The sequence below is a fragment of the Pipra filicauda genome, unplaced genomic scaffold (assembly GCF_003945595.2).
Source record: "Pipra filicauda isolate LSUMZ 115617 unplaced genomic scaffold, ASM394559v2 scaffold13_size5146498_pilon, whole genome shotgun sequence".
In the NCBI taxonomy this organism is placed as follows: Eukaryota; Metazoa; Chordata; class Aves; order Passeriformes; family Pipridae; genus Pipra; species Pipra filicauda.
In genome coordinates, this window is record NW_024103874.1 from 1,143,867 (window position 1) to 1,158,521 (window position 14,655).

The window sequence follows — 14,655 nt, forward strand, 5'->3', positions numbered from 1 at the left end:
CTGTTAAACTAGAGAACTGAAATTAAATGACTCCAGATTCACAGACTGATAACTTCCACATCTACTACAGCTCTCTCCATTTTTTTCCATCAGTTTTATGTCTAAAGAAATAATCTTTTAGTTCCAAAACGTGGTGGATGTTGAGGGAAATAAGGAGATTATACATTCTACAGTTTAGATGTAGTAAATAAAAAATACCCTCTAGCATATGTGATTTGGACTTGCTCATTTTTAAATTTTGTCAAAACTACAGGAAAACTCAGTGAAATCCAGGTCCCTGGAAACAACATGAACCCTTTGTCCCTGACTTCATGGAATCAAATCACCATCAGGTGTTGTCAACACAAGTTTGCTTTAATATCATGCAAGTCAATAAAGTCTTAAGGGTTCATGATATCCAAAAAACAATTCACAGGGTAGAGTAACCAGAGACAAACTGCACAGTCTGCCAAATGCACCTTGAGTATCCCAGGAATGTTTCTTCCCAAGGTTTTAGTGGGTGCAGTGGAAGTGATGTCCTGTCAAAAGGCACAGATATTTAGATGTGTTTACATCACTTGTATGCATTTACTCTTGGTAGTTAATAAGAACAACTCCCAGGCAGAGCCCATTATCATCCATCACCCTGGGGACAACTCATGTTTTGCGGTGGTGAAATAACCTCTTAGATCATCAGGTCCCCTCCACAGCCCTCCCAGGGGCCTCAGTACAGGGAATGGCAGATATTACCCTCAGAATACTTCTGGTGTAAAAAGTAGAGATTTTTTTCACTATCTTACACCTCTCTGATGGGCTGCTGAACCACAGGATTTTTTTTAAGCTGTCCACTAACATTAACCCAGCAACTTCAGCATAATATATTTTTATGTATTGCTCCAAAAGGGATGATCTTTCAAGTTACCTGCAAAATTCGCTTCTGCCACCGATAGTGTTTGTATTTGTAGATAATGAAGTTAAATTGTGATCCAGTCAACAAATCCTGGGAATCCTGAAAAACAGAACAGAAATCAGCCATACATCCAGCTCTGGGCTAAAGTTTGTCCACTCAAATCCAAACACATTCTCAGGTGAAATGTCCCTCAGTAGACAGTGTTTAAACAGCTCTAGAGGCTCTGGAGAAGAATTGCACATGGAGATGCACAGCAGCATCCTCCTGGCCTTTTTTAATCACATTAACAAAGATAGAGAGAGACTGTTTGCAAGGGCAGGGAGCGACAAGGGGAAATGGCTTCACACAGGCAGAGAGTGGGGTTAGATGGGATATTGGGAAGAAATTCTTCACTATGAGCATGGTGAGGCCCTGGAACAGAGAAATTGTGGCTGCCCCATCCCTGGAAGTGTTCAAGGCCAGTTTGGAAGGAGTTTGGAGCAACCTGGGATAGTTGAAAGTGTTCCTGCCCCTTTTGCGGCATCGACACGGAATATCCATTCCATAGGACACAGGCACCATCAGCCATCAGTACATGTCCTGTTTTGTTAGAAACTTGAGTGCATTTGTTTGCACAAGCTGGGATTGTACCTTTGAAAACAGTACAGACATGCTCCTAGTGCTCATACATTTGAATATCTCGCAAAACAGATCAGAGGAGTGACCTTACCTTCTCAGTATACACCTCCTTCTGTGCCAAATGCAAAGCCCCCTCAATGCTCACTTCTTTATTTTTCACCATGTTCATAATTTTGAGGATCTTTTCCTGGCTTAACTGGAAAATAAAAAAGTCAACCAAATGTTTTTAGAGACTGCTTTTTCATGTGGATGTGGAGGACACAGAGGGCTCGTGACAGTTACAGCTCTAGTGTCTGCCATAAAATTACAATTTCATTCATATTTTATGTTCTATCGACAACCTGCCCAGCAAATAGAAACTCCCTTTGAAACCTGGTAAAAGTCCACAAGATAGCAAATACACAGGAGTTTTTACAATTTTAGGGGATGGGGTGGTAATATCTGGAGATAAAACTGCCGGGGGAAACCTTTTTTAGTTAGAGTCTGGCAAGAAGCGAAAACATCAATTTTGCTTGCTCTCCTGTGTCTTACCCTGAGTGTGAAGTCCTGTATACCAGATAACTTGAAAGAAAAATCAGGAGAATTTTGAAATTTTCAGGGTGAAGAGGGGGCAAACTGTTGTTGGTAGCAGGAGGTGCAGCTGTCCCATGAACTTAGTGAACCACGTTAACAAGTCGGTGTTATACTTCCCCTTTCTTTTACCAAAACAGCTTCATGTGCTGCCAACCAGCTTACACACAAATTTCTGTCACTCTTGAGAGAACCAGGTGGGGACTGCAATGGCAAACAGGAACCAAGCAAAGAAAAAAGGCAAGTGGAGTCACCAGAGACCCAGAGCTACAGCTGTTACACCACTGGCAAAGCTCTTTCACAGACTTTGTAGCAGGAATAAACCTTCCTTTGAGACAGACCAAAGAGCTCCCGTGTGTGATATCCATTCTTCAATAGCAGTAGAATCGGGAATTGGAAAGGAATGTGTAGGTTTTACCACCAGAGCCCAGAAACTCGTGATATTTTATCCAGTAGCTCCACTACTCAGTTAGCTACAACATCCGATGTTCCCCTCCCCTGGGAGAACAACTTCACCACCAGGAGAGGAGTTACTGCCGTGAAGTCTTTCTTTGCAATCATCCTTTTCAAACTCTTCCAGGTGGGCATCCAGGCAAACAGCCCACCCCAGGCTGTGCAGGAGCAAGAGGAAGGGGCAGGAGGCTTGGGAAGGAGCTGGAGCTCACAAGGCACCTGCCCTTGCTACGTCTCTCTGCAGATGGAGCATCCTCTGCTAAACAGCCCAGCAGCACAAGATCCTCTCAGAATCACAGAATCATCAAGGCTGGAAAACACCTCCAAGGTCATCATCCAACCTGTGACCCAGCCCCATCTTTTCACCCAGACCAGAGCACTGAGTGCCACGTCCAGTTGTTCCTTGGACACCTCCAGGGCTGTGTTTCTTGAACACCTCCACCCATCCAAGCACCACAGCCACCTGACACAGGTCTGATGGGGCACATAAAAATAACCGGTCCCACCCCAGAGGTGGTAAATCCACATATTCTCTCCCTTTATTCAAACCATGCTACAGCAACCACACTTCAGCCTACTAGATTTCTAAAATCTGAACCAGTGTCTGACCGACAGACACACTGTTTTTACAGCCCACAAATAAAACCGGGAGTAAAAGAAATATTTTGGTTTTAAAAAGCCTTGGAATTTTCAATGCTAATATAAAGGTAACTTATGGCATAGCTCCTAGCTGCCAACAGTAATGTGAACAGTGAGGGAAGCAGGAAAACAGCCTGATAATTCATTCACACTTGCAGAGGCACAGGAGTTTCCTACAATGACCTCCACATTCGCTATTTGAATTTTAAACGGCCATATATTTACAACCTCACATGCACCGAGTAGGATTAGATCTTAACAAGATAATTCCCCACTGAACAGGCTCTGGGTGAGTAAACAAGAGTATGGATATATTTGGATTGAAAAATATAGTTTCCTTAAGGCTAAGCTCTGCCAGCTTTAAAATGCAAGATCCTATTTATTCAGGATAGCAGCTCTTGAGAGGAAGTTGTAGAGTATTTTTGCCTGTTAGGCCTTTTTGACATGGAGAAGGGTTCAAAGATTTTTGCAGCAGGATGACAATTTTTTTCAAATTTAATTTTTAATATATTTTTTCTTTTAAAAAAATTGTAGAAAGAAAGGCACCTTTGGCTCTGTGTAGTACTCAACTCTTCATTCTTCTTACCTTCACCGAGGTCTCCTTCAGACTAGAATAAAATTCTGCCCAAGACATGAAAGCAACAGGGAACAGCTCTTAATTTGCTTGATGATGTATGAAGAAAGCAATGTTTACAGGAGAGAAACAAATAATTCTATGTATTTCAAATTCAGAGAGTTTAGTTAGGAACTTAGACCACTGACAGAGTCCCTTCCCCAGAGACCACACGAGGCAGTGCTTTGGGGAGGTTATTTTTAACAGCACTCTGTTGTTTTACTGCCTCTGTTAACTCTCTTTCTCTCTGCACATCTGTAAGCAGGAGGGAAACATTTCAAAAGACAAGAGAGGCAAAAAAGGCACTTTTCAGCTTATGAGAACTGTCAAAATTATTTGTCAGAAGTCTTTTTGACTCACTTAGGTTTTTGACAGCCACACGTTAACATGGTATTTTCACTTGCAAACAAGACTTGAGTAACAGATCCTGACCTTTATCACTGTGTATTTGCAGGAGTTTTCTCTCAGCATGACACGATTTTTGTAGTGTTCATTCTCGTGTTTGTTTTGGTTATATTTTTTTCTTAAAAGGAAAAAAAATTTGTCATATTATCCACCAAAATGCCACTAAGTTAGTCTGTGCTATGTTGCCTGATAGAACGTGACTGGGACACCCAAGCAGAATGTTTTTATACAAGGCTGGATCACAAAACTTAGAAAAAAATTAAATGCTTCTATTATAAAGCAGGCACATTAAGGAAATACATGAGATTGTGTTAATAATGCATTCATTTACCTGCCAGGTTAAAGCAGCTTGTTTAACACAGATTAAATTTTCATCACCCACCCAAAATTCAGCACAGCCACGCAAGTGATTTGGAACAAAAATCAGCATGCACAATTGAAGGAAGAGTGTGGGGCTCCAGATATTCTCTGGAATGAGAGGTGAGGTTTTTATATTTTTGGCCTAGACATGGTATTAAATGTGTTTAATGGTGAGACAGGAGATTTCTGGCTTATTCTTGGGCACCTGCCAACACAGCACTGCACATGAGCCCTTCCAGGGCTTCCTGCCCCTCTCCATTTACCCAGCACCAGTCTCACTGGAGCCCTCAGAGGACCTCCTGGAGGGTTTTACATGTAGTCTCCACACCATGGAAACATCACTGTAATGATTCCATAAAGGTCCCCTGACCTTCCTGGGACTAAATCAAGAAAGAAGGGTTAAAGCCACATCATCTGAGCCATCCACAGTTGATTGAGTAAGGCAGTGGAAGGCACACAGGATATGGGTAACTGCTCAAGGATAGCACAGCAAACATGTTCCTCTGCCTTTTCTTTCTGACTCTCAGCCTTTAATACACACTTGTTCACACCTCCCAGGCAGCCACAGGATGGTTGTGACTCCTGTGCACTCACCTGAGACACCTGAGCTTCTCCAGGGGGGGCAATTCAACCTGCCTTGATATCTGACAACTCTTTCCCTTCGCTACCCGCAGAGGAATTTGAGCTACGTGGCTTTTACTCAGCTTATCCTTATTCTGTGGACCATCCTGCCCGAATCATCATAATATGACAGCAGCCTAATGCAAAAATACTCCTGGAATGTGTGCACGTGCACACCCAGAACCCTGGCTGTCAGTGAGCCCTGCACAGGATCACAGTCATTGCAAACATTGGCACAACTCGCTGAGGCATTATTTCAGCATTATTTAGGAGAAGATCATAGCTAATGTGCACCCAGCTCTATCGTTTCCTGTGACAACAAAACCAAGCCATGCAGAAATCCTGCTCCCTGTGCAAATGAGGAGTGATTTTTATTCAAGTCTAGTGAAGCTTTTCGCTGTTAAGGATTCCTTACACTTGTCCTTGTTAAACATTAACAGTGTTGAACATCCTCATCTACTCGCTGCAAGGAGCAGGAGACACAGCAGCTCCTGGCTCTGCAGGGCCCAGAAGGGAGGGCTGGGCTCAGGGAGCCTGTTCCTCACACTCTGTGCTCCACAGCATCTCCCTTTTAGCCCTTCTCAGGTCAGTGCTCCAAGGGGGCTCAATACAAGAGAAAAAGGTCAAGTAGTGGCTACATGTTGCTTTACAGAGATCTCATGAACTTCTGGGCATCAATCTGAATGCTGGTGTTGTCCACGCAGCCAGAAATATCCCGGAGTAACATACACACTTCACATCTTTTATCCAGCACCAGGTCATGTTTTCATTCATTTTGGAGTCTGTTTTTTTAATACAGCTTTCAATAAAAGAAGATTTTGGTTTCTATCCAGAACAGCAGGATAAAATGTCTTTGAGGTAAAGCCTTCTGAGGATTTTCTGTTGACTCAGTGCCTCCCAGCTACAGTGCACAACACTTTCTGCTAAGCAAGTAGAGTAGAGAAGCTTAAAGCTAAGAGTTGGGATGTGATGCAGTGATTGACCTGTGATGAAATTTAGAGTAGCTACTTCCTTTTCCAAGCTGTGCTTCCAAAGAAAACACTTATTATTTTTTGTTAAATCAAAGGCACTGGCTTACTTTACAGTGGATTATGCTGAACTCATTCTACCTGCATGTTGAACATGTCATTTAAGAGATTTTAACGGCAGTGGACACAACTTGGGTTGTCTTAAAGTTCCAGTTTGGTGTTATCAACTTTCATCTCTTAATATATTCACTTTCATCAGGTTTGAACTTGGCCCAGAGTGCACTGAGTGCTCCCATTTATTTACAGGGGAGTGGCTGTTTCCTATGTCTGGGTATCTGAAAGGCCTTCACTGGCCATTTACATGGAATATCAATACAGGTGACTGATGTGATATTTTGATGTGGCAATACCATCTTCTGTAGCCAGTCCTAGAGACAGACTAATATTATTTGTCAAAGAGAGCTGCTATTCGTCACATAAATTATCCATCCATAATAATGTTTTGCATTATTTGTTCGGGTCTATATCGGGCTGAATAGTATCTGTCAACATTTATCCAAAGAAGAAGGTATTCATCAAACAGTAGCTTGATTTCCTTGAAAACACTGGAAATTCTGTCGCTTTCAGTAGGAGCTGGAGGAACCTGAAGATATTTTGTTGTAATTCATTTCTTATTGATATAAGGGTACAGAGTGATTGATTATAACAACAAAGAAATCTCAAAGAGCTTTTTCCAAAAATATTTAGGAACTTAAAATGTAAACTGGTGCCCAGTGACACATGCATAGCACAGTGTGCAATACCAACTACTTCAGCTATTTTTAGTATTGAAAACATCACCATATTGAAGAATCTCAAAGCCTTAACATTTCCCCCTGAAAAACTGACATTTTATAAGTTATAGGTCTCACGTGAAGCAAACACTTCAGATTCTCCCTCGATCACCACTTAACAGACCAGCATGGACCCTCCTGCTCCAGCAGCGCTGAGAACTTGTCAGGAAATGACACTCAGAAAGTAATTACTGGAGTTTCACTGTGGAAACTCAAAGGATAAATTGAGTGGTGTTGCACGGGAGACTGACTCTGCTTTGTACTACTCAGTTTTTCATTAGTGATCCAGTGATTGACTAGAGATTTTGGTTGTTAAATTCATGGACTTTGACACGAAGGTGGAAAAGAATTGCAGACGGGTTGAGAGGGGGATTCAAATCCAAAACAGCCTTGACAAATGAGAGAAGCAATAATATATAATTCAGCAAGCAGGGGAAAAAAATCCTGATGTTCAGCAGGAATTACCAGCTTCACAAGCCCTGGCTGAAGCACATGTTTTCTGCAGAAAAAGACCCAGAAGTTAAAGCAGCTTGCAGAGTGACACCAGTTACAAACGTCCTGCTGCTGGAATAAAAGGGAATATTCCTCAGCGAGGTTTCAGGCAGTGGCACAGCCAAAACACGAGTCCTCCTGCAGCACTCAGCACTGAGAAAGGGTTCTGCTGGAATAGGGTGTGAAGTTTTCCATGCCCCCAGAAAAGAGTTGGAGGAGTCCAGCTCAGGACAATGAGAATAATGAGAGCTTTGGAAAAACGTGATTTGCAATTGAAAAGAGGAAGGACTGGATTTCAGAGCCCAGAGAAGGCTGGGGCAGGCACAGACCTGCAGGTACATAAACAACTGCTGCAAAAAGGAAAGGAGCAGGTTGCTCCCTGTGTGATGGGATGAGAGGAAATACAGTTTAAATTACAGCAAAAGAGGTTTGGAAAACAGTAAGGATAACACTGAGTTGTCCAGGGAAAACTGTGCAATCTCCCACTGCTAAGCATCTTTAAGAATAAAGAAAAAGATTTATGGAAACTGTGGGGTGCAAAAGCCTTGGATGGTGCTTTGTGCCAAACCCAACCTTCTCCTCATTTGAACCACAGTTTCCACAGTTGTTTTGCACTTTCCAAGCCTGAGTGAGAAGAACAGGTGGTTTCACTGCAAAGTGTCCCTTTTAGGGGAAAGTGGCAGTCAGAGATTTAAAGCTTTTAGAAAACTTCACCCAGGCTATGAGTGTTTATTTCCAATGCAAAGATGGTCCCTGGAAAACCCTCCTTCATGTTAGGCACGTGCAATTTTAAAGGAAGATTTTCAAAAGCCTTCAGGGATAGTTTTACACTGAGCACATTCAGTGCAAGAGTAAAACTCCCATTGATTTCCATGTCCTGCCCCCATAGAAGCACACAGTGTGTCCTGAATATTTTAAATTATACTTGATTTCAAAACAATACTTAAGTGTGAACTTACCTAGCAATTTCTTGGTGTATTGAGGTATAATTTAAATGCTGTAATACAAAATAGACTGAAATAAAGAAGGTGGCTCACATAGAAATATTTCAGTTAGTTACTAAAATAATAATGTTCTATGCCTTTAGCTACAGTAATTAAAATAATCCACAGTGATAAGAACTATTGAGGATTATCATATTTGCTTATTAGCATGGTAGTCAAATTAATCTTGGGCTATTTAACAGCAACATCTAATCATTTTGGAGGAAAACATGCATCTTTCTGCTCACAGGCTTACAATCTCATCTTGTGCCCTAATGTCTTGTAAAAGAAAGATTCATATCAAGCAAGAACAGGGTTGCTAAAATTATTAAATGTTGAACAAGACTCATTTCATTATACTCGAGGTTTATTAGATCATTTTAGTTAACACCTGTTAAGCAAAGAGTATGAAGTGCAACACAGAGAATGTAACACTGATTTCATGCACGTTTAACTGAGGATCCAGGGTCTCCATGAATTTTACATTAATTAGGTGGAACATTTAATGAACAAACCTTTCATTATGCTCTGATCAAAACACAGTCTGAGAGCTCATGGAAAATCCCCAAAGAGCATCCACCTGCTTGTGTATAATTTCTGACCTAACTTTTTCTTTTCCCAGGATTCTGATTTGTTAATAAATCATCCAAGTAAAATGTTTAGGTAAAAATGGGCTATTTCTCTTTCTCAATCTCCAACAGATTTAGCAGAGTATGATCCTTGTCTGTATAAATGTTATGTTCTGAATACTTGCCTACAAAAAGACACTACATTTTCCGAATAGGATCAGATTCCTCAGGAACAGTTCTCTGGACATCTATTTAAGGTGAGTTTTAAGGTCCTTTCTTAAACCCAGGGAATAATTTCTATCCAAAAAAAAAAAGGTTGGCAATATTCATTGTCCTCCCAGTTTCAGGAACTTGGACAATGCTGAGGATGAAACGGGACAGATGGAGCTCCAAATGGCTCAGTGGTGGGAAATTTAACTGAGGGGCTTCATCTTTGCCTGAGGAGAACATACCTCAGGATGTGCTTTATCCCTGTCCCACAGGCATTTCTTACCCTCTTTGTTTAATGGGCTACTTCCTGCTAAGCAGCAAACATCAAAATTCAGAGCAGCCTCCCTGGACCTTTCAACACATTCCCAAGTTTTGAGGTGTTTTTAGACGGATCAAGCAAAGGTGAGCTCTGATTCACACACAGAATGCTCATATTGATGTTTTAGCCTGACTCCAAGTGATCCTGGCTTTAAGGACAGGTACAGCCTCAAACTCACATGCACTGATAGAGCATTTCTCACCCTTTTCTCACTGCAGAACCCCCAGACAGCCAGGAGGACCAAGGGAGCTGAACAGTCTCCAGTCCTAGGCACCAGCTGACATTTGACATTAACTGCAAAGACCAGATTCTGGACAGCCAAAACATCAGAAGCCCCAAGAGATCAGCAAAGCATCACATTTCTGGTTTAGAGTCCTTCAAAAATAGCCCATCTCAAAGGCTACAAGAGCTGCTCCCAAGGCTGGGCACATGTTCATGAATATACATATCTGAAGATATGGGATCATTTGGCCTTATTTAAATGGAATTGATCCCTTGGTAAGTATACAGCGAAAATCTGCTTTAAGGTACCTTGGAGGAGATCAGGGAAATAAAAATTGGGGAGAAAAAAAAAAAATCAATCACTTAAGATAGGTGGCCTTTAACAAAAAGTCTAACAAAAATTGTAGGGGAAAGCCATGGGGATAAAGTACTTTAAAGTAGCTGATTAAAGTAAGGCAAGGTGGAAAGCAAAAGATCTGACAGCCATTCCACCTTGCACCTTGATCTTCCCAGCTCTCAGAAGACTTACATGAAAAACCTCAGGAAGGCATACAGTCAAGTTCTGAAAGGAGTCCACAAAAAGTTTAAAACACACATTTTTCTCAGACACAGTTTAGTTTTGCAAATGTTTTAGTGATTGTACAACCTGAGCTTTGTACATGTGCTTTATTGCAGGCTTTGGGGAGTGAAAGAGAGTGAGAAGTGGCACCATCTGGTTGTGGTTTCCTGTTTTCAGATTCTTATTCATGTAAAGCCCATTCTCGTAGCAAACATTTGGTTATTTCCACATCTGTGCTGTCCCCAACCTCCCCAGCAGTACCTGAGGTAAGAAATAAGAGCAATGATTCATCACTGCCACTCGTGCCTGTGTGTTGGTGCCAAGCAATAAACACACAGGTTTCAGATAACAAAGAAAGGGAAAACACTCCCAGGCTGGATATGTGCCTTTCCAACCCCACTGTTGTCAACAGCTTCTCCAAATAGATCCCAGCACCTCAGGACACTGAACAGAGCCAGATGGGACCTGCAATTTTATAACACTTCAGGTATTGTTACTTGAGGTGCAGCAATTCACTTCTGTCAGGCTCCAGGACTCAGTGTTTGGATCACCTGTTACACTGCTCTGCACAAACCTTCCAAGGCCAAGGAGGTTGATGTTGTGTGGAGACAACCAAAGGCAGGCACCTGTCCCTTCCTCCTCCTTGACAAACCAAAGAGCAATAAATAGGAGAAACTTATTTTCTCCCTTCAACTTCTCTGGGTTTGTCCAGAGTCTTGCCTAGAAAATCTGTCCAGTGGACATCCCATACTCAGGGAAGAAGTGGAACCATGCAAACAGGGCTGGATCCTCCCCAGCCCCCCTTGGTGGCTGCCCAGGATAAGTCAGACCCCTCCATCACCTTCTCAGCCCGTGTGCATCAAAATCATCCTTTTTCCTAATTGCTCTTTACTCCAGGTCACACACCAGGGAGCCTCTGCCAATACATCCCATCAGCTGTCCTAGTTAGACTTAGAGAGGAGTTTTCCACTACTCAGTTCTCCAGATAATAGACTTCCAAACACCCAAGTATTGAAACAGGTAGAATGCTACAAGACTGTATCTGGCAGGCACTCAGACAAATCCAATAGTGCTGCAAGCTGATGTATATTCAATTCTGGCATATCAGTCACTTCAGATTCCACTGTGATTATCAAAAGACTGCTTTTGCCTATAATATAAACCATTTTTTTCTCCCCTCCAATTACTTTATGGAAATTTTTAGCACAGATAATACATAGTATTAATAAATCCTCTCTAGCATGGCAATAGAAAGACTGATTTTATCTCTTTGTCCCTCTTCTTGTATCAGGAAAACCTCACAAGTTTCAACTTTCTTAAGAATAAAGCACACACAAATATTGTCTCATCCACATCTTCTGCAAACCCTTTCTGAAATATTCGACCTATCTGAGCTTACATTACATAATAATCAATTACATCAAACAATCTACTGCAAATTCCTTGCCAGTAAAGTACAAAGTCATTTTCAGGTTCTGAAATGCCTTCTCCAGTTACACACAACAAATAGCACTTTCACACAAGCCACAACAATTTCTGCCTTTACCTGTGAAAAAGTGTCTTGTGTTCTTGTATTATCCATGTCTGTGAAAATTCTATTTGTTTCATCAGTATCCTACAGGGTTGCAAAGTACAGTTTATTCATGAATCACACCTGCTTTTCCACACCACGCTGCTCGTTCTCTCTCTCTGCTTCTCTCTCTCTTATGAAATCTTGCAGCCAATGGCTTTTATTAAGTGTTACTTCCTTTTATGCTGAGAACTGAAAGAAACAATAATGATGCTTTGCTTCCTTATGGCAGCTCTGTGAAAAGACAAAAGAAATGTAGAAGTTGCTTGTTTGCTTTTCCTGAACTGATATTTATGTTCTGGGGACTTCCTGAAATCACCAAGCCATGAATATTGAAAATTTGATTTATTACTGTACATTGAATTTATCAGAACACCCAACACGTTAATTGCCCAAACAAATTTTGTGCTAAATGTAATGAAGTTTGCTGAGGAACTGCAAATACAGTGCTCAGTTTTCCCAGCAGTGTTTTTATGCACAGCAACAATCTTTAATACGTCTTCAAACTCCAGCATGAATATGTTCATGTTGGATGAAAGCACAAAGGCACCTGCAGCTTAATGTACCAGATTCCTGTAAAGACAAAGAGCATTTCAAACTTTGCCTTTGGTTTCTGTACTGGAGGAGAGAGTCTAGTGATTAGAAGAGGGAATTACCAGTAGGACATTCCTGAAATCTAACCCTGACTATGACAAAAATTGTTCAGCAGCTACAGGGAAAATATACCTCAGTTTTCCCACTGATATAAGGCAGCTTCTATTGCATCACAAAACCATACTGAAATCAATTTGGAGATTAAAAGTTATTAACAGACATGGCTGGAAAGTGGACTCTTCATATTTCGACATTTCTTCTCCTCCAAATGGAGGCAAAAGGGAAAATCAAAAGCTAGGAAGTATCTCCTGCAAAGCACAGCTTTTAAGAAGTGACAGGAATTGAAACATTTTGATGACGAGTCTCCTTCCTCTGCTGGTCTAGAGGCAGCTTTTTAATAGAAACACGGGAAGTTGAGAAGTTCAGTGCAGAAGAGGTGCCAATGGACCACTCTGGGCTGAGAGTGGTCGCTGGCTTGGCCCAGCACACCCATGGCTATAAATCCCACCTGCTCTTTCAGCTGATGCAGTTATGGATCCCCACTGAGGAGCTGGACTGATTTACCTGCCAAAAGAGGCAAATTCAGGCTGGAAGGCAGAGACGAGCTGAGGAAAACATCGCAGTACAGAGTTGACCAACACATTCACCTTGCAGCAGGTTGTCAGCATCCCAGACACAGACCTCAAAGCTGTGCCTCAGGGCAGGTTCTGGCAGCCCCACAGTCAAGAGCCTTTAAACCCACACTCACTGAACCAAATGGACCCAAGAGAGACCCCAATATCAAACAAGTGGGAGAGAAAGGATTAGGAATTAACTCTCTCAGATTACTTAAGGCAGTAGAAATTAAACGGAAGGTCAATATATGATAATATAAACAGGTTTTAATCCTTTTAACTGGTTAGAAGTCAGTCCTATTCTTTGAAAGAATGTTAACAACACAGGCCAATAATGTAACAGGGCCTGACTGAGCCCAGATCTTCTGTAGGAATATTTAATAAAAGATTTTCTTTCAATGTTCTCAATTCTGACTATTCTATGTCCAGCGTGAGAACCTGGAAATTTTTTACTAAACTAGAAAAAGAAATCATGGGAAATATGTTTCTTTGATAGCTATCTCAAATCATTTGGTTAAAATAAAATAGCAACTAATTCACTCAGAATCAAATTTCTAGTACCAGCCTATTCCTCCTTAGAGTCCTCAGCCCTTGAGGAACTATGATTTTCTTTTTAAATTAAACAATCCCAAGGAACTCCTTTTTATAATGTGATTATAGCAGCACAGAACATTTCAGAATGGGAAAATGACAGGTCTTTTATAAAGGTTCTGCGGAGATATCAGATGGCCTTTTCCCCTCCACTGCCTGCTGAACAGCACGTTCTGCAAGGTTACAAAGCCTGAGAGAAAGCAGTTAATCAGGATACAGCTCAATTGCTACTCTTAGAAAAAACATTTTCAATTAATCTGAAGTCGTTAATTACACCTCCCTTTAATAAAGGCTCGGGTGTAATTTTCTTTTTTTCCTCTCAGTTTATCGATCCAAACATATGCCAGACTCATGTGCTGCAACAAACACGTGGGAAAATTCACTGCTGGAATAAACTGAAATAAAATACTCTCCTCGATAAACCACATCATGAAGATGCAAATTATGGGGGAAAGAGTTTTGGAATAACTGTGGAAGAACAAGAGCACTTTGTGCATTGTCTGACCAATGTATGAGGCAAATGTGTTGTACCAGCAGTGCACGTTTCACTTCAGAAAAACATGAACTCTGACCATAGGGAATGAAGCTGGTGTCAGACATGACTTTGTAGGACTTCTTTAGTACTTGTACAAGGTGTGTTTGCTGCCAAGGGCCTTTTGCCCGTGCCTTACCTTGTCACGACCCACCTGAAGCTGCTGCTGCCCATCACTGACCGGCCACGACCCCCCAGGCTGGTCCCACTCCCACCTGGGTCCTCCTGACCTGCTTTCATAGAATCACAGAATGGGTTGGAAGGGACCTCTCATTCCAGCTACCTCATTCCACCCCCTGCCATGGGCAGGGACACCTTCCACTAGCCCAGGTTGCTCCAAGCCCCGTCCAACCTGGTCTTGGACACTTCCAGGGATGGGGCAGCCACAGCTTCTCTGGGCAACCTGTGCCAGGGCCTCACCACCCTCACAG

At 41.8% G+C, this 14,655-nt stretch overlaps 1 protein-coding gene across 1 annotated transcript in view; it reads right to left on the reverse strand.

Moving 5' to 3' along the window:
• Positions 1-12,035, reverse strand: part of LOC113982423 (formin-F-like) — a 34,994-nt gene extending 22,959 nt beyond the window's left edge. Inside the window, exons 1-3 of the mRNA XM_027710650.2 lie at positions 11,870-12,035; positions 1,599-1,703; positions 902-988 (exon numbers count right to left, since the gene is read on the reverse strand). Coding sequence (XP_027566451.2) covers positions 902-988; positions 1,599-1,703; positions 11,870-11,905 — 228 coding nt within the window. The 5' untranslated portion in view covers positions 11,906-12,035. The remainder of the gene's footprint in view (positions 1-901; positions 989-1,598; positions 1,704-11,869) is intronic.
• Between the last annotated feature and the right edge of the window lie 2,620 nt (positions 12,036-14,655).